This window comes from Pelodiscus sinensis, chromosome 1 (genome assembly GCF_052426305.1).
Source record: "Pelodiscus sinensis isolate ZL-2025 chromosome 1, ASM5242630v1, whole genome shotgun sequence".
Taxonomy (NCBI): Eukaryota; Metazoa; Chordata; order Testudines; family Trionychidae; genus Pelodiscus; species Pelodiscus sinensis.
The window spans coordinates 27145713-27166778 of record NC_143052.1 but is presented as its reverse complement, the minus strand read 5'-3'; the positions used below and the strand labels follow the sequence as shown (position 1 = coordinate 27166778).

The 21066-nt window shown below is 45.5% G+C and overlaps 1 protein-coding gene across 20 annotated transcripts in view; it reads left to right on the top strand.

Moving 5' to 3' along the window:
• Positions 1-21066, top strand: part of SRPK2 (SRSF protein kinase 2) — a 248897-nt gene that overhangs the window by 162523 nt on the left and 65308 nt on the right. For all 20 annotated transcript variants that reach the window (XM_089775444.1, XM_089775439.1, XM_089775461.1 and 17 more), the window contains 2 exons: positions 10772-10937; positions 20500-20525. In XM_089775444.1, coding sequence (XP_089631570.1) covers positions 10772-10937; positions 20500-20525 — 192 coding nt within the window. The remainder of the gene's footprint in view (positions 1-10771; positions 10938-20499; positions 20526-21066) is intronic.

The window sequence follows — 21066 nt, the reverse complement described above, 5'->3', positions numbered from 1 at the left end:
TCTAGATCATCCCTGATAGATGTTGATCCAACTTGCTCTTAAATATCTCCAGTCATGGAGATTCTACAACCTCCTTAGGCAATTTATTTTAGAGATTAACTACCCTGACAGGAAGTTTTTCCTAATGTCCGACTTAAATCTCCCTTGCTGCAATTTAAGGCTTTTGCTTCTTGTCCTATCCTCAGAGGCCAAGGAGAACAATTTTTCTCCCGCTTCCTTGTAACACCCTTTTAGATACTTGAAAACAGCTATCGTGTCCCCTCTCAGTCTTCTCTTTTCTAAACTAAACAAATCCATTTCTTTCAGTCTTCTCGCATAGGTCAATTTTAGGGTTTTCCCAAACATTGGCCAGTCTTGTCCTAATATCACCAGATAAGCCAGCGGTCGGGAGTGGTGGGCATTCCCACATGAAAGACCTCCTCTCAACTGCATATCTCCAGTTTACCCGGGCAGTTGAGTAGGGTCGGGCGTCCCCAAGAATATACTCTAACTGTATCATGTCCCTGGAATATATGAGGCCAGAGAGAAGTTCCTCCCAGATGATTATTTGTCTACAGCCTGAATCAACTAAAGTGGTTGTTGCAATCCCTCCCACTTTCACTTGACCAGTAGTTTCTCTGGGCTCTGCTTCTGGTCCTGTTTTTCTAGCTACACAGAACATTCTATAATAACATTTCATGTAGGGACAGTCTTTATGGAGTGCCCTTCCTAACCACATTTGTAATACTGGTCCTGATTTCCCCTGTGGTTATGGTAGTCTGGGGAAGCATGTGTGTCCCAGGTCGGGATTACCCTAACTGGATCTCTTTCACAAGATGCTGGCATGGGTGCCTGCTGCTTGGCATAGTGGCAGGGACTTATCCCTTCAGCCTTGCCCTGGGAGTTTAGAAGGATTTTACATTCTGAGGTTTGTTTTTGTCTGCCTTTGAAGGAAGTTCCCTCCCCCTCATTATTGATTGAGTGATTGGGGATCAGATTTCTTTAGAGAAGCAGAATGAAGGTAGCTATGCTTTCCTTATTAACATTTTAAGGAATACTCTCTGTAGGGAATTAAACATTTCTTATTTACCATATAAACTTTATTTTGCATTCTCATACAAAGTTAGTGATGTGGGCTGTCCTTTTCATTTAGGTTTTGAGTTGGATTTGTATAGATATGGAGTCAAGTATCAGAGGGGTAGCCGTGTTAGATATAGATATGGATTTACTTTGATTCATTTTAGACTAAGGATGTTAAATATTGGTTAATTTACTAGTTGAGTAGTCGATGGAATTTCCCTCGACTAGTTGATAGGCATTTCTATATTCCTCTTTTTGAAATGTACAAAGGCCCCAGTGTGGGTTCTTGTACATTTCAAAGGAGGAATGTGGAACTCCGTGTGCACCCTGGGGCCAGTGGGAAGTCCCACTGACTCTGGGCAGCATGTGGGTGTGCCAGCTTTGAAATGTTCTAGAGTCCCCATCCAGGGCTCTTGTGCATTTCAGAGTGGAAGCACCCTCATGGAGCCTGGGATCAGTGGGGGGCATTTCAAAGTGGTAGTGCTGCACAGCTGATCCTGGGCTAAGCTGTGCGGCACTGCTGCTTTGAAGTATCCTCTCTTCCTCCCCCCCACCCGTTGGTGCCTCTATCTGATGTAGGCAGCAGGCAAGGGGGGAGAATCGACTAGTCCTTAACATCCTTATTTTAGAAATTCTTTAGTTGTTTTTTATTCTATGGGTGCGTCTAGACTGCAGGCTTTTTTCAGAAAAAACAGCCGTTTTTCCGAAAAAACTTCACAAACACTGCTGTTGCGTTCTTCAAAAGAAAATTGAAAGAACACAGGGGTTTTTCCAATATTGGTAAACCTAATTCTATGAAGAAGAACACCTTTTCCGAAAGAGGCGTGTATGGACGTGGAAGAGGGAGGCCTCCAGGAAAAAGTACAGGTACCCAGATGGACACTCCATCCAAACTAATCACAGCTCTATAGTTTGTCTCCTGCCAGCTCTTAAAGTTGCAGGCACCCTGAACTAGCCTTGTGGCAGGAAGCTGGCCTGGGAGCAGCACCCTGACCGCATGGCTCTGACTGCTGAAGGCCTGCTGACGTATGGCACAGCCACAAGCCCCCCAAGACTCCTCTGGCCCGCACAGAGAGCAGCACCAGGGCTCTGAGGACCCACTCAAGGGCACCAAACATTGGGTGCCCTCCAGATCTGGGGCAAAGATCCTGTGTCTCCTTGAGCTGTGGGGCGAGGAAGAAACAACGCAGGATCTGTGCTCCCAGAGGCATAATGCGGACGTTTATGGGTGCATGGTCGAAGCTCTGGCCCAGAGAGAACACCATCCCCACAGCTTGGACCAAGTACGGAGCAAGGTGAAGGAGCTCCAGCAAGGGTACGCCTGGGCCAGGGAACGCAGCACTCGCTCCAGGGCAGGACCCCACTCCTGCCCCTACTACAAAGAGCTGCACCACTAGAGTCCATACTAGTGGACTCGGGCCTGGAGACACCTGTGCTCACCTGCCTGGAGCTCCATGAGGAGGAGGAGGACAATGACGATGACGAACAACAGCTGCAGCAGGAGGACACTGGCAGTGTCATCACGCTCAGCCTGGAGCTGGAACCCCAGGTCCTGGAGATCTCCCAGGCATCATCTGACACTGGGGATGGATCACCAGGTGAGTGCTCTCATGTTGTCACACACACGGGGTGGGGGAAGTGGGCTCAGAGAGGATGGGGTGTGATTGTTGCTCAACAGGCTTGGCCTGGACAGAGTGCTGCTGTCCATGCACGTGCAAGCCTGTGCAGCAGCAGTGTGCACTACGTGGTCTCAGGAGCCAGCCCCAGAGCACACATGGGCAGCTGCTCACAGGCTGGGGTGAGGCCCCACACAAATCTGACCCCTGGGAGGGATGTCCTACCCCCACCAGCCACCGTGGGAAGCAGGCTGGGCACAAGGGCTCACATATGACCCCACACAGACTGAGGAGTGCCGCACATAGCACACGGCCATGCCTGCCCATGCGAGGCATCACCTACTCCTGCAGACAGCGCTGCTAGGTGCAGGTGTGTGTGCGGGACCGAGGGAGGGCCAGGCCGCTCCAGGTCCTTCTCCCGGACATAGGATCCCACTGTGGCCGCACACTTCCCTGGCCTGCTTGTCCAGTTGGGTAGGAGAAGCAGGCAGCATAGTCCCCTGGGCACCTCGGGGCCCCTGTGAGGCAGGGCCTGCTGTGCAGGCCACACATGGCCTTGCTCTCGGGACATCACCGTCCCCTACACCAAGGACAGTTGCTCGGTGCTCACAGAGGAGGGCACAGCCTCAGGGACAATGTCTGCGTGGATGACTGACTGCTTCTCCCTCTTTTTCTCCACAGCTGGACCAGATGTCACTGAGGGGCAATCCATGCCATCACAGGCAGCCGTCTGACCCCAGGAGAGCCGCAAGAGCTGTAGGGTCCACGAGGACCTCATGAGGGAGCAAGTGACAGTCTTGAGCGACATGCAGCAAACCCTGGCCCAAAAGGTCCGTGATGCCGCCGAGTGATGCAACATGCGGCAGGGCAAAAACATGCGTGCCGCCATCTGGAAAGTGATGGCACACCCGGCTTCGGTCCCCACTCTAGCCCTCCCCACTCCCGGTCCCCCTGCCATACCCATACCCCCTCCACCCTGCCTCCCCGCCAGACCTGACCCCACCCAACCCTGAGTTCGTCGAGGTCCCCAGACCCGAGGCGGCACTTGCAGCCACACCACGTGCAAGTCACTGCCCTGATCTCACCTCTTCACTCCTCCATCCAGATTCTCAGGCCCCGTCCTCCCCAGTTATTTTTTTGTTAAAAAATGTACAAAGTTTTCATTGTTCAACTCACAACTGTTGTTTTTATTGATTGTACAGGGAAGAGGGCAGGGAGGGGTTATGGTGGGAAAGGTATAGGGGGTCAAGGCACAGGGGATGTTGCGCTCCCCCAGTTCAAGGCGGGTCAGGAAGCACCTGAACCTGGCCTTGAGGTGCCCGAAGGCGCATTTGATCTGCATGTGGGCCTGGTTGAGGTGCACATTGAATTGTTCCCTGGTGGGGTCCGGGTGGCCAGTGTAGGGCTTCTTGAGCCATGGCATTAGAGGGTAGGCTGTGTCCCCAATGATGCACAGTGGCATCTGTAAGCCCCCCATGCGAAAGTCCTGCTGGGGGAAGAATGTGCCAACCTCCAGCTTGTGGTAGGGGCTAGAGTTCCTGAATATGCAGGCATTGTGTGCCCAGCCTGACCATCTGACAAAAATGTCCAGAAACTGTCCACGGTGATCGACCAGGGCCTGCAGCACCATGGAGAAATAGCCCTTCCTGTTAATGTACTAGGTGGCTCGATGCAGTGGTGCATGGATTGGAATGGGGGTCCCATCAGTTGCTCCTCTGTAGTTGGGGAAGCCCAGGGCAGCAAATCCAGCCACGATCGGGCCCAGGTCTCCAAGGCAGATGACCCTGTGTAGCAGGACAGAGTTAATGGCCCTCACAATCTGCAGAAGGAGACAAACGAACACACAAAACATAGAATGAGGAGGAGTGCCTGAGCCCTTGGGAGGTGCTCATCCCCCCCCCCCCCAAGCACCCTAGTGTAAGCGGGGGAATGGTCCGCTATTGCGGGGAACTTTCCTGGCTTCTATACCACCCCGGTGAAATGGACCAGCGAAAGGATCTGAGTCACTGCTCCCACTTCCTTTACCCCATGGCTTCCCTGATCCTGAGTAGCAGAGTCCTCGAAACCCCAACAAGGCTGGGCCCAGGTTTCCTGGGGCGTAATCCCCAACCTTGTAGTCACTAGGGGCAGGAGTTAGGGTATGTCTACACTACCATCCTAGTTCGAACTAGGGTGGTTAATGTAGTCATTCGAAGTTGCAAATGAAGCCCGGGATTTAAATATCCTGGGCTTCATTTGCATCTTGCCGGGCGCCACCATTTTTAAATCCCCGTTAGTGCGGACTCCGTGCCCGCGGTTACACGTGGCAGGGAGTAGGTAGTTCGAATTAGGCTTTCTAATTCGAACTACCGTTACTCCTAACTAATGGGGATTTAAAAATGGCGGTGCCCGGCAAGATGCAAATTTAAATCCCGGGCTTCATTTGCAACTTCGAATGACTACATTAACCACCCTAGTTCGAAGTAGGGTGGTAGTGTAGACATACCCTCAGGGTGTCCCCACTCCAAGGTGCTCTCATCACACTGCATGGTTTTTTGGCCCAGTGATCATGTCATAAGGTTCAAAGCAAATACAATGTATTAAACATCAAAGCTGCGTCTAGACTGGCAAGTTTTTCCGCAAAAGCTTTTGCTTTTGCGGAAAAACTTGCCAGCTGTCTACACTGGCCGATTGAATTTGCGCAAGAACACTGACGATCTCATGTAAGATTGTCAGTGTTCTCGCGGAAATGCTATGCTGCTCCCGTTCAGGCAAAAGCCCTCTTGCGCAAATGTTTTTGCGCAAGAGTGCCAGTGTAGACAACGTGGTATTGTTTTGCGCAAAAAAGCCCCGATGGCGATCGGAGCTTTCTTGCGCAAAACCGCGTCTAGATTGGCACGGACGCTTTTCCGCAAAAAGTGTTTTGCGGAAAAGCGTCCGTGCCAATCTAGACACACTTTTCCGCAAATGCTTTTAACAGAAAACTTTTCTGTTAAAAGCATTTGCGGAAAATCATGCCAGTCTAGACACAGCCCAACTGATTAAAGAGAAAAGAATAAGAAAAAATGAGAATGGTTAAATGAGAACACACAGTCCTGCTCTGTAGCACGGGGACATCAAAACAGCGGTCTGCAGAGTGTAAGGACAGTTCACAGTCTCTTCCTTATAGGCCCCTTAGAGGCCTTGGATGTGCTGCAGGGGGGCTGCAGGCTGGACACGCTTGCTCTGGCAGTGACCACACAGCCTCAAGCTCTAAGTGGCCAGAACCCTCTCCCAGTCTGGCCTGCTGGGCCTCTTGCCTGGTGATATCTCCCTGCCCAGAGCCTCTCCCTGTACTTTGCTGGTCCCACCTGCTCACCACACCCAGCTGCTCACCACACCCAACTGCAGGCTGTGCTGCTTTGCTAGTCTCCAGCTCCTTGCGTTGCTTCTCTGTCCCTTTTGGCTCTCTGAGCACTGCCAGTCTGTTGCTCAACACAGGGTCTGCACTCCTTGGACTGTGTGTGCCTGGCTCTGTTGCTGCAAAACTGCCCCTCAGCACAGCTTGCACTCCTTGGGCTGTAAGTGCCTGGGTCTGTTGCTGCAGGACTGCCTCGCCACACAGCTTGCTCCTCTTAGCTGTCTCTCAGCTCTCTCCTTGCTCAGAGACCCATAAAAATCCGAGCTCACAGGGAGGACGGGGCCTGGCCTCTTATTTTCCTCACTGGCCTGTCCAACCTGTCAATCAGGCCGAGCTGAAGTGTTGGCTGCTTTCCATTGTCTATGGGGTCTGTCAGTCTCATGGACCCTTCCCCTTTTGATACTGGGAGCTGGCCAACCAAAAACTCCCACAGTTTTAGTAAGGGGCTAACAGTTCCCTTACACTAGGAGCCACCCCCTATGAAGCTGCCCACCCAGCAGCAAGGTTGTGTGAGGGCTGGTGGCACAACCCACCCTACTCTGTTAGGATGGGCCTTACCCCCACTCCACCCCACACACCCCTTTCCCGAGGGTCCCCTTTTTCCAGGATTCCCCCTCCACCTTCCGCAAGGACTGCAGTCCAAGAGTGCCTTACCTCAATGAGGAGGATCCCGTTGGTGGACTACCCCATGCCGAACTGGTGGCCCACTGACCGGTAGCTGTCGGGGGTGGTGAGCTTCCAGACGGCAATAGCGACCCGCTTCTCCAGAAGGATGGCAGGCTACAGATGGGTGTCACGTCTCCGAAAGGCAGAGGCAACCCAGGCACACAGCTCTAAAAAGGTGGCTTTCCGCATACGTAAGTTGTTGAGCCACTGATGGTCATCCCACCGCTCCATCACCAGCCTGTCCCACCAGTTGGAACTGGTGTCCATCCTCCAGAATTGTCTCAACCGTGAGGCGCGGGCCAAGGGCATTGCTCCCAGACTCAGACAGAGGGATGCACATTTGAGCTCTGAGTTGAGCTGGGGCAGTATCGTCAAGACAGTCTGCTCAAACTGCTGCAGAACCTGCAGCATGGCTGTGTGGGGCCATTGCATGCCCAGGGTCAGCTCCGGCTCCATACCAAAAAACCCATGCTGTGGCATCCAACAAAGCTGGGCAACCAGAGCATGCATTGCTAAAGCTTTGCTGTTCCTCATGGAGGTAGGCAAGCACGCAGGAGAACTTGAGAAATGGCTGTCCAGGGGGGTCCCTTTAAGCATGAGTCTCAGACAGCCTTAGGCAACAGCACCTGGAAGTAACTGCTGACTTAATACCTTGGCTGAAGAGGTTCTGGGTGGCCTTTTATGCCAGAGAGCATCCAATCAGTGTGGATGCTCTCTTTTGAAAAAGCAGATCGCTTTTTTGATGCGCCTGTGCTGTATAGATGCTCTTTTTCTAAAGAAGTTTTTTTGGAAGAGCTCTTCCGAAAACGCTTCTTTCGAAAGGAGCTTGCAGTCTAGAGATGTACCTAATCTCTATTATTAATAGAAATAATTCAGGAATAACTAGCAGTGCATAACTAGTATTATGGTCAGTTTTCTCTAGCATGTATTCCCAGTATCTTTTTCACAGTAGGTACTCAGAAAACTGATGGCCTGTTCACTTTGCATGGAACATGTTGAATTCAGCTAATTGTTTTCTATCCATTTCAGCTAACTGACATGTTCTTGTTTTAGGATGTCTATTTATAATCTCAACCAGATGAGATCAGTGTTGTGTTTTTTGCTTAAGATAATTTCCCATTAGACTTGTAAAGTGATAGTTTTATATAAATTGATGAATCAACACATCCTGTTTTTATGCATGATTGTTGTTAATCTTGATTTCCTTAATATGTTATCTAAGGATGATTAAATTGGTTCTGGTAATGTAGATACAAGTAACTTTTAAGAACAGTTTCTCAGTAATAAATAGCTGTAAAACTAGTTTAATCCAAATTTTATCAGGGATGAAGGCAAATCCCTAGACTTCGATAACATGATGAAGTATGAGCAAAAAAGTCAAAAGCTAAAATACTTCCAAAATCAAGTTACTAAAAATTAAATTAAGAAATCATTTAAATAAAATGATCCTCTCCTAAAAATATACATCTTAAAGCTACAAAGAAACTGACATAATCCAGGCATGCTTCATTTAAAAATAAGGTAGGTGAATAATCATCTATGGAAGGAGGGAGAGAGTTACATATGGCCGAGTTGGGGTGAATGGGTAGTAAGTGGAATTGTATGTGTGGTACGACTAGCCTCAGTGCTGCCAGGTGGGTTCTCTCTTTAGGTATACAGCTTTTCATGTTTTCTATGGTTTGGCATAGTTAAAAACTACACTGAAAGCTTAATTTTGTCATTAAACATTCCAGCTGCTGCATTCTTTGCTGCACAATAAACATTTTTATTTAAAATAAATTCTTTCTCTGTTTGCTATAATGCAGACATTTTGAGGGTAACCTTATAAATCTTTACTTTACAAAGTGCTTAGTTTGATTTAGAACACTGGTTGAAAATTTGGTTATAATCTTATCCAGCTGCATAAATCAGGCCTTGTTTTAATTAGTAACTGCTGTTTGAATTGTGTAATACAAAATTTAATTTGTTTTGAGCAGCATTTGATCTATTTTTCCCCCAGATCAGAACTTTTATTAAATGTTATATAAGAGCTGATACTGTGAAGCTGAAAAATGGTCTGTTGCCACAGGGAAAGTCCTGTTATTCCAGTGGGAATGGTTGGAAGTGCAGATTTATTAATATGGAAGGAGTCTCTCTTTGGGCAGTAAAAATTAAAGCACTAGTCTATCTGACAAGGAGCATATTTTGAAATTGAAAGAAACCAAAATTAGTATCTTGTATTCTCTCTGTGAACATTCTTGATTTTGGTTTAAATGAACCATGTAGCAAGTAATCAACTCTCCAAGGCATATTGGTCTGCAGTCCTGGTCCTGTGGATGGAGGGAATGTTAACTGTCAGTGAGGGGGCATATGATGGTGACAGAGTCTCTTGATGTGGTGCGGTCTAATTTTTATATGTAATACCTTTTCCAGTGAGAAACTATATCACAGTTTGAATCCCCCTAAATTACATCATCAGGGATATTAACAGAATATTTCCTTTCTACATTTTTGACATCCGGGAAAATGTAGCATTTCTTATCCATTTCATTCTTTCCCTTGATGATGTGAGTAAAAACTAAGGGTTATTCCCAGTCTCAATTCCTTACAGAATTATAGAATTAGATATTTTTTTCACACAGGTTTAGTGCTGCATCACACTTTCTATTTTTAGATTATAGTTATCTGTTTAAAACTGGCTAAGAACATTATCTATAAATTTTAACATTAGTATAATTCTTTGTCATCTATCATGAAACTCACTGTTATTTATATACAGCAATAAATAATCATGTGAAATTATGTCTTTATAATACAAAGGATCACTATGTTAGGAAGCCCGTTAAATACATTTGTTTTAATTGAAGCTTTTAGGTCTCTTTACAGATGTGCAAGAACTGTTTTCTCTGTAATAATATGTATACCTTCCTAATGCAACAAGATAACATTTTTATGGTGTTCATAGTTTCTGTTTCTTGAGACTTTCATATTCATTGTTAAAAATGTATCTTAGCAGGATTAGTGGATAACAGAAACAAATTAAATATAGTTGCCTCTACAGTTAAGTTGTTAGGGCATACCTAGAATATGGGATAGACAGGTTCAAGTCCCTACTTTGCCTGCTGTGGAGCAGAGACTCAAATCTGGGTCTCTCCTAGGTGAGTGCCTGAGCAAGTTCTGGGTGAAGAATCTCTCTCCTGTTTTTTGTGAAAAATTTTGAAGTTTCTCAGCTTTGTTCCAGTGCAGAGCAGAAGAGGTTTTTTGAAATCTCAACAATTATTTCAGTACGTGTATATCATTTCTTAAAAAGCTCTAATCATGAGCACTTTCTTCATGTGGATATTACTTTGTGTTTTTTAAAAAACCAACAACTTGTACTGCTTGTCATTGTGTATCTTTGAGAATAAACTGGGGTTTCTATCCTTTAAGAGAAAAATCTGTGCTTTTTCACATGGTTTTTCAAATAATCAAACAAGTTTTGAATTAGTGGACCATACTTAACATGCAAAAATCTTGATTAATGAATCCAGTATTTGGTTTTTAGGATCCGTACATTTAGCTTTTAAAATTAATCATATCTTGAATGATTCTGAGAAGATTTGGATTAAGAATGTGTTGTGTAATGTCTTGATAAAATATTTAGAAGGGGCACTGTGCTCTTGTGGATAAAGCACAGGAATTCTATTTTCTGCACTGCTGCAGGCTTCTTTAAGCAGCATCAGATAATTCAATTCACTTGTCTTTAATGGTGTTGTGAGGCCTAATTCATTTGTGACTGTAAAGTGTTTTAAGATCTTCTGATGGACAGTGTTGTAAAAGTGCAGATTAATATTATGAAGGTGTTATTTTTCCTTGTTACCTATTTTACACCAGCATTTATGCAGATTTATGTCACTGACTTATTATACATTCAGAATATAAACATATAAAATACTTGTATATTACACTGAATTCAAGTTTTCAAATATTACTGCATTTGAATTGGAATAATTATTCTTTGAATAGTAAGACAATGCATGCATTTATCTTGGTCAGACTGAAATTATTTTTCAACTGATTTTCTTGTATCCAGGTCCTTCAGGGTTTAGATTATTTACACAGCAAGTGCAAGATCATCCATACAGATATAAAACCTGAAAATATCTTGATGTGTGTGGATGATGCCTATGTGCGGAGAATGGCTGCCGAAGCTACAGAGTGGCAGAAAGCTGGTGCCCCACCTCCTTCTGGTTCAGCAGGTACAGTAATAGAGTTAAATTCGCTATAAGTAAAACTATATTGGAAAGCAGATTCTAATAATAACATTTTCTAGTTATTTAATATATATTTTATTGAATTAAATGTGTGAATGTTAATTACTTTGATGTATTTCTAGTTAAATGCAAGTATTCATTTATACTACAGAAGAGCCACCTGAGAGATGTTTTATGATTCTCACATTGGTGTGTTCCCAGTATTCAGAGTACAGTAAAATAGGGAAAGTAGAAAACTCAGTGGGCATTGCTCAGACCTTCAGGGCAGGGGGCTGGCAGCCTGGGGGTGCAGGAGTCAGGGCATGTGATTGGATGTGGGAAGGGCTCAGGGCAGAGGAGTCAGGGCAGGGGGCTACGGAGGTATAAGAGGGTGCAGGGCAGGAAATAGGATAGGTGGGGAGCTCAGGGAAGAAGGCTGGAAGATCTTGGGGGCACCCCTGGCAGTTCTTCCAGTGGGGATAGGGTGCGTTGCATGGCCCTGGCTGTCAGCTCCTCGGGGGGAGGAGGGCTGTAATGGCCAGTCCTGGTGATGCTCCTGGGGGGGTGGCTAGCTGGCAGGGTTTTCTCCTTCCCCCATCTGCCAATACAACGGAGGGTTTGGGGGAAGGGATTTGGGACACGAGGGCCATTTATCCATGACTGGTGGTTGGCAATATGGAGAGACCCAGCCCTAGCTGGCCACTCTTTTCCTGGTGGGCCGTCCCCCTGTGGTCACTCTGCACTATAACTGTCCCTGCTGTCAGATTCTTTCCTTTCCATATTACAGAAAACAATCGGATTTCAGGCCTATGCTATTCTCTTGGCACACCCAAATCCCAATCTTGCTTTTAGTCAGTACAAGAGGGCAGCTGTGTACCAAATTTGGTGGTCTTAGCTCTAACTGTTTAGGAGTTCTTCAATAAACAGACTCATGGAAGGACGAAAGCACAAACTCTCTAAAATATACATATAGATGATGTGCCTAAATAATCTTTCATGTTTTTCAAGTTGGGAACTCAAATGATAGCTCTTAGTTGCACTTGAGCACTGCAATATTGCATTATTCACAAATAAAAACAAGTAGTCCTGTGTACCAGAGGGTATGTCTAGACTACATGCTTCTGCCGACAGAGGCATGTAAAATAGGCTACCCAACATAGTCAGTGAAGCGGGGATTTAAATATCCCCAGCTTCATTAAAATAAAAATGGCCGCCGCGCTGTGCCAGCGCAGCTGATTGTCGGCGCAGTGTGGCAGTCAAGACGCGGATCGGTCGACAGGGGAAGCCTTTGTCGACCGCTCCCTTATGCCTCGTGGAACGACGTTTACAGGAGCGGTCGACAAAGGCTTCCTCTGTCGACCGATCCGCATCTTGACTGCCGCGCTGTACCGACAATCATCTGAGCCGGTATAGCGCGGTGGCCATTTTAGAGACTAACAAATATATAGGATCATGAGTGTTCATGAGTAAAACCCACTTCATCAGATGAGTTGGAGTGAAAATAACAGAATACAAGGTGGCTGTGTCTACATTGGCCACATAACCCGTAATAGCTATGGAAATGAGAGAAGTCAGAATAGGGAAATGCGCGGCGGATTTAAATATCCCCCGCGGGATTTAAATAAACATGGCCGCCGCTTTTTTCTGGCTTGGTGCGATCCTCCGGAATAAAGCCCTATTCCGGAGGATCTCTTATTCCGGAGGATCGCGCCAGTCTGGACGCTCTTTTCCAGCTTTTCCCCAAGCCGGAAAAAAGCGGCGGCCATATTTATTTAAATCCCACGGGGGATATTTATTTCCCTATTCTGACTTCTCTCGTTTCCATAGCTATTACGGGTTATGTGGCCAGTGTAGACACAGCCCATGTGTGTATATATAAAACAAATTTATATGACAAAAAAGCATATGCCCTGGATTCTGTTATTTTTACTCCAACTCATCTGATGAAGTGGGTTTTACTCTAAGGTGCCATAAGAATACTCATTGTTTTTAAAGTTACAGACTAACATGGCTACTCTTCTGAGACTATTCACAAATAGTATCATGGTTGGGGGTTGCATAAACCTCACCCAGCCCAGACACGGCAAGATTGACAGAGTGATAGTTCTTTCTTGATTCTGTGAGTGGTGGTGCATGGCTGTTTTTCTTTGGTACAGCGATTTGTCTGGTTAATTCCAATAATGAACGAGACTCTGGTATGCTAACTTGGGCATGCCCAAGCCCCTTCTCTGCCGCCTGCCTTCCACTTTGTGGGGCCGGAGTTTGCACTTTAGGCCCTGGAGTCCGAACCCAGAGCTAGGCCACGCCCTGCAACGTGGCTCCCAGGAGTTTTAAAATCCTGGGCCATGATGTCATGTCACGCCTGGGAGTCCTCCCCGCCCACCTGCAACACTGCGCATGGCAGCAGCAGACGGTGAGGGGGAGCCGCGCTAAGAGCTGTGCATGGCAGGGATGGTCTGGGGCCGAGGGGGACACTCTGGGGGCGGGCGGCAGGGGGGTTCCAGGGCCCACTCCAGGCAGAGCTGGGGGAGAGACCCAGCTCCACATTTTGCTGGAGCAGGGCCACAGCTCTAAATAGTAACTCGCCAGCACTTCTGGGTTTGGGCGCGGGGCCCCCTTAGGTGTGGGGCCCGAATCGGTTGAATCGGCCTAACGCCGGCCCTGACCCCTGCTATCGTAGCTGTGGTTAGGACAAACTCAGGATTCTCTTGCTGCTGTTACTGCTGCTTGAGGCATTTTACAGAGAATGCCTCTTCAGAACCCCAATGCAACCCCCACCCAAAGCCTCATAAGACTTTTCCCAAAAGCTGCCTAAAACTGTCGTCTTCCCAAGAAGAGGTCTTCCAGTGCATTCTTTCTTTCAGGTTTCTTGTAGTTTCTGTTCTTCTAAAAGATCCCAAACCCAGTATAAGTTCAACCTGCTAGCTGTCAGCCTTATAAAATGGTTGTTCTCCAAGAATCAATTCTCATCCAATCAGCTGTCAGTTTTTCTCTCTTTCCTATGACATCATACCTATTTTTAGTTAGGAGAGCTCCTCCTCACTCCAGCTTGGATTCTGGAAGTTTCTAAAATGTTCTAGAAAGTTCTGGAAGATCATTTCCCCACTACTATGTCATTACTATATGTACCATTTTGTCCTGCCATATTGGATTTTCTAAATTTAGACCAAAATCACGAGGATTCCTGTGGCACCTTAAAGACAAACAGATTTATTTGGACATAAGCTTTTGTGGGTTAAAAAAAAACAACCCTTTGTCAGATGCATTGGTGTGGAAATTACAGTGGAAGGGATAGAGATATGTACACACACACACACACGTATATCCAAATAATGGAGTTACTTATCAATATAGAACCCATGTTAATGAGGCCAGTTGCCTCAGGGTTGATGTAGCTTACCCCCAGCAGCTGATGAAAAGGTGTGAATCCAAGAGAGGGAAAATTGCTTTTGTAGTGAGAGAACCCATTCTAAATTCAGACTATTGTTAATTTCCACTTATTTCGAGCCTTCATTTTGTACCTTATGACTGTTATATATACATTAAATCATTCTGATATTGTCACCACTTTTTTATGTCCAGTTGAAAGAAATGTAACTTTAAATTTAAATCTCTTCTGAAGTTTATCTGTAAGCCTCTATTCAGAACATTCAAGGCAAAAATGTCTCACTACAATGGAATCTACAGTCTTTGAGCTTTGAAAAGCGAATATATTGTATAAGTATCAGTACCCTGTTTTAGGTATATTCCCCACTCACATATTTAATAGCTAATGAAATTTGTCTGGGGTTCATATGGGACTATATCTTCTTTCCATGTTAAAGATTTGCATAGGATGGATAGCTAGGAGAGTTCACAATGAAACAGTAAAAGGATATTTAGAGGAAATGTGGCTTTCTAATGGTCATCAATCTTGTGGCTCCTGGTCATTTTTCAAATCACCATATCATGTACAGGGATGGAAAAAAGATATTTAATAAAGTTATTGTTTTGTGCTATAGAAAATATATAGAGAGCAATAGTTAAATTGTATTTTGATAATGTATTCTGTTACAATTGCAGTCTAGTAACCTTTTCCATTAAGAGTCTGAGAGGGGTAGCCGTATTCGTTGTTTTTAAAGTTACAGACTAGTAGCCCTGCAGCACGTTAGAGACTAGCAAAATATATAATGTATCATGAGCTTTCGTGGGCAAAACCCACTTCCTCAGATGAAGTGGGTTTTGCCCACGGAAGCTCATGATACTGTATGTATTTTTTTATTAGTCTCTGAGGTGCTACAGGATTACTTGTTTGTTTCAGTTAAGTTTCCATAAATATTTCCATAGTCTAGCATGTTGTTTTCAGATCTTAACAGCTTTCTAAAACATTCGCCATTTGGACTGAAACTTTTTATGCTTACTCTTAGCTTGAAGATGATTTTGTTTTTAAAGTTTGAGCAAGTGTGGTTCAGCCATCTGGAACATTATATGTGATTTTAGATATATGCATGTAAAGTTTTCAAAAATGTGTCGTTTTTGAAATGTTATACTACTAAAATAATTGCACATGGAGGCAGTTAAGGGTGTGCTTGCAACCATGATGATGTTCTTCAGGTGATGTCCCTGTGGATGCTCCACTGATGATGGTGATGCGTCATCCCTGGAGCCGCAATTCGGAGTTTTTTTTCTAGCAATTTACGGTCGGGCTGCATGCGTGCAACAGGCGTCTTGTGCTGGTGACAGTTGGACACCTCGCATGGCAGCCCAACCCCTTCTTCGGTTTCTCTTCAACTGCCCTTGGCTGTGGATGGACTTTTAATCTCTCTTGCCTCAGGCTTTTTTTTCCTTAGATCCTTGTTACTTAATTGCTTCTACCCTCAGCTATTGCCCTTAATTGATTGACTGTTACATCGTCAAAGGAGAAACAGCAGGTGAAAGAACAGGCTATCCCAGATTACCCCTGACACCGGTGGATGGATTTAAAAAAAAAGAGAGAGAGAGAGAGAGAGAGAGAAAAGAAACCAATTGGAGGGGAAAGAACAAGAGGGCAGCCTGAGACCGAAAATCACTCAGCATGCCATCCCCTACCGAGTTCAAGAAATGTGTAAACTGCAGTAAGCCCATGCCACCTTGTATGGGCATGTATAATGTATGAGATGCCTGGGGGAAGCCCATGCCCCCCAAAAGTGCAATCACTGTAAGGGGCTCATAGCCAGAGCCAGGAAGGACTGCAAAATGCGGCTACCGATGCTGCTGTTTGAAAAAGCTCTGCTTCCCTCTAGCGAGTCTGATATGTCAACAAGCCATGGAGACCTGATGTGCAGGTCCACGACTCCAGTGCCTCGCAAACATAACAGAGCAGCAGCCTCTCTGGCCAGGTCCCTGCCAGCAAAGCCTTCCCCCAGGCTATCCTCCGGTAAAGCCCTACAACCAGCACCGATGCCCATAGCCGAAGCCCGAAATATCTCAGAGCCAGCGCGTGGGTCGGTGGCACCGCAGGGGTCGAGCAAACACAGCATGGCACTGAAGCAGCCGGCACCACAGCATTCAGTGCTGCGAGTAAACACAGAACTGCCCGCTAAGCAGATCTGCAAAGTTCCAGCATAGCCTCCAGCAAAACCATCATGAGGAGAAAGCCCCTCCCTATCAGAGAATTTAAAGCAGACGCAGCATAGCGCTGCAATGCAGAATGAAATCAACTTCCCGGTGACAGCTGGTAACTACAGCGGTGAGACAAGTCCCCACCCACCCTCGAAGGGTCTCCCACGATTGCTGGACTCTCTGGTTTCACCACAACATCAGGCTAGACCCTGTCTTTTGCAGGGGAATACCACAGTTAATGAAGCTGATCAGAGGAGGGTCTTCTCCTCACAGCACTCCTCCCCAACTGCAGTTCGTCATTTTCAACAGCACTATGAAAGACCTTATCATCCTTACTGGTACCCAGAATTGCAATATCCTCCTCTCTATTACCTTCCCAGGTAAACACCATGGGATTATTGGGAGCTACGCAGATACCACCCACAGGTCACAATGGCCTTTGCTAAGGGTTTCCCACCACCCTCTCCACCTCACACCCTCCCACCTTCGATAGATTTGGAAGATGTGGACGAGGGCCAAATTACCAGCAGGGAGAGTGTCACACAAGATCAGTCGACAATGGAGAATAATTAGTCACCATCCTCCCACGACACTGTGGTACCTGAAACATCCGCCAATTCCAGGAACTTTTTAAAAGAGTAGCCACCAGTCAGGAGGTGCACCTCCAAGAAGTCAAGGAGAAACAACATCACCTCTTGAAGAACATCTGCCCATCCTCTCAGGGAAAGATAGCTCTTCCTATCTATGAGGCAATAATGGAAGAGTCTGATGAAGTCTGACGCACACCTGCCTCAATACCGCTAACCTGCAAAAGAGTGGGTAGATATACTTTGTCCTTCCTAAAGATCTGGACTTTCTCTTCTCTCACCCTCAACCAAACTCGCTAGTAGTGGATGCAGCCAACCAACGATCCAAAGCTCCCCAATTCAAGGCTGTAAACAGTGAAAAGGAGCACAAGAAGCTTGACCTCTTCAGCAAAAAGACCTATTCATCAGCCACTTTACAGCTAAGAATAGTGAACTACTCCGCACTATTAGCAAATCACTATTCTAAACTGGTGGAACTTATGGAATATCTACCCGACTCCAAGAGGCCCATTTTTTGGGCAGTCATCCATGAAGGACATGCTATTGCCCGTACCACCCTACTGGCAGCCATAAACATGGCTGATATGGCAGCCAGAGCTACTGCTATAGCTGTAGTCATGAGAAGAACATCCTGGCTGCATGCAGCAGGGATGGCCAGGGAGCTGCAGATGAAAGGGGAGGATCTACCTTTTGATAAACTAAAACTGTTCACAGCCAACACAGACGAGATTTTGCATAGTAGCAAAGATTCTAGAACCACTTAGGCACCCTTGGCACGTACACAGCACCATACAGGAGAATGAGATACATCCTGTATAACAGAAACAAGGACAACTATTACAACAAAGATAATATGACTGCAACCAATTCCGACAGCGGCCCCAGGGGAAGTGGCCTCCTCAATCATGGTCCTCTGATTCCCAGACCGCCAAACAGCAGATTTGAGATCTTGGTTGAGGGTCTGCCCGACATCCCCGATTGTCCAGTGACGAGCCAAAAATATCTGTTCAGCCCACAGACTACGCCCCTTTCTCCATCAGTGGGGCTCAATAACATCAGACCAGTGGGTGCTAGAGATTATACGTGTCGGATACTCCATACCCTTCACAGCACTTTCCCCTACTTCCCCTCCTACCCCGTCCCTCTTCAGGGACCCCTCTCACGAGACCCTCCTCAGGTTGTTAAATTTATATAGTTTGTTATTAGCTTGTTGTAAATGTTAATTTTTTCGCCCCAGAACTAACTGAAGATGAGTGTAGATTTAGCTGTCTGCATAGTTCCATTTCTGAGCTACATTGTGTGATGCTGATGAATTTTGAGAACTTGCTAAAACCCAGTACCCCTTTTAGATATAGAAGAGCATTCTGGCTAAACCAAGTGTTCAGAGCTGAAACAAAATACAGGACTATGTAGCACTTTAAAGACTAACAATATGGTTTATTAGCTACACCAGACTATGTCTCTCATGGATGTGTACTTATTAAGTTCACACAGTGGGCATCTTACATCAGTGGAGTACTGTTGTAGTTTTGACACTGAGTGTCTTATGTTGAGCTACTTGTAATGTAATCCAGGCCTTAGATGTCTGCTTCTCAGCAGATGGAGGTCAGTCTTCATTGGCGTCAAGGGTGCTTTGTCTCTATGGAAGCCTGCTCCCAAGCAGGAATTATTTGTGTTTTCTATTCAGTCCAACACTGTGGTTATGTTTGTTGCTGTTCCCTGAACTACTTAACATTTCTCAATATATTTTTGGAAATGAGCAGTGGCACATTGCATGGCTAAAACCTAGTACCCCTTTTAGATATAGAAGAGCATTCTGGCTCTTTTTCTTCATAAAGCCCTCCCTACTGCTGTTGGGACACTCTTCCCATTCTGACTTTAGTCCATTTTCCTTCAAAATCCCGATGAGTTCACATTTCTGCCAATTCGCTGCCGCCTCTAGGTTCCCAGCCTGGTGGAAAAGTCAGGAATTGTCCATGGCAAGTTGAATTGCATAGGCATACCTAGGATCTGTGCAAGTTTCTGGAAGCATGGAGACTAGACAGGCCTCACTGAAGAATCTGTATCTGATCCATCTAGTGGAAGTAATTTTATTTAAACTGTGTTATTCTGAATAAGTTATTTTTGCTTTATTCTCTTTGTATATTGATCACTATATTTAGATGAACAAATTTTAAAACTATTTTTAAAAGTAAGAAGATGAGTGAGGGTATGTCTACACTACCCCCCTAGTTCGAACTAGGGGGGTAATGTATGCATACCGAACTTGCTAATGAAGCCCGGGATTTGAATTTCCCGGGCTTCATTAGCATAAAGCCGGCGCCGCCATTTTTAAAAGCCGGCTAGTGCGAGCCCCGTGCCGCGCAGCTACACGCGGCACGGACTAGATAGTTCGGATTAGGAAGCCTAATCCGAACTATCTAGTCCGTGCCGCGTGTAGCCGGCTTTTAAAAATGGCGGCGCCGGCTTTATGCTAATGAAGCCCGGGAAATTCAAATCCTGGGCTTCATTAGCAAGTTCGGTATGCATACATTACCCCCCTAGTTCGAACTAGGGGGGTAGTGTAGACATACCCTGAGCTATTAACAGTAAAATGCTGTGTTACGGAGAAATATTTGTAGTAGGGATGTTGACATGCAGTTGACTAAACGATTAACTGATAAGCTTAGGCTTATCGGTTAATCTTGTCAACTACTTGCATATCCTCCTCCAGGTGCCTGGGGGCGGGGAGGAGCCTCCTTAAAAGGCAGTTCCCTGAAGCACCGGCTCCGCAGTGCCACCTTTCCCCCCACCACACTGCTGCCTCTATCAGAGACAATTTAGGTCCCTGGGTTTTCATAAGGAGCTCGTTTTTAGACTGGTTTCCCTTGCGGACTGGCTCCCAGTACAGAGGCAGCAGCGCGGGCTGGCAGGGGGCTCCCCGGGAATGGGGCTAGAGTGCAATGACTGCTGGCCCTGCCCCTGGGGACTATAGAATAGTCAGGTAACGGGTAAGAATTCATGCAGTTACAAGACTATTCTATTACCTGATATCTAACATCCCTAGTTTGTAGGTCCTTATATTCAGCGATGAAACCAGAAAGAACCACTGTGTTCATCTTGTCTGACTGCCTGTCTGCCACAGGGTTTTCCTGAATTAATTTCTGTTTGAACTGCAGCATATCTTTTAGAAAAATATTCAATCTTGCTTTAACAGAGATAGAAAATCTCCTGCCTATCATCTTTGTTCCTATGACAACACTAATTGTTTTAGATTGTGAATACTTTTATGGAGATAAAATATTAACGTACTGATAACTACAAAAAGGCACTGGTTTACAATAAAATATATTTTATTTCAGTACCCTTTTGTAAAAATGTACTTACTCCTCTTCTGAGTTTAACTATATTTTTTCTTTCAGTGAGTACTGCTCCACAGCAAAAGCCTGTAAGTACATTTATATAACTCATATCTAAAGCATCTTGCTGTCTTTGTTATTATTAGCTGCTAGACTGATGACATTTTGCATTCTATACAGAAGCTCCTCTGACTTTAGCTTTTATCCTTAAATGAGTACTTTTTGTGCTGAGGTCTTTATTCATTTCTAATGATTTTGTAGCAATTGAGGTCAAAAGTGGTCTAGCAGTTCTTTAAGATACATTTTTTCTTTCATAGTAATGATAAATTTATTTCAAAATAGAATTAAATATGGACCATAGACAAAATGCATAATTGCAGTTTTAAGCACAATGTTTATCCTACAATGACTAGTTATACATTTTTTAACAGTCTCCAAAGCTGTAATAATAGCCTTATCTGGAATGAAGTTAAGGAATTGCCATTTTTCGTCTTTCTTATGAAATAATGCTGATGTTGCTTTCTTAACCTTATGCACTGCAAGCAGTCCCATTGATTTCAGTGATCTATTTCTAATTGTCCTGCAAGTAGGGATGTTAAACATTGTGTATTTTAGTACCCATTCCTAGGG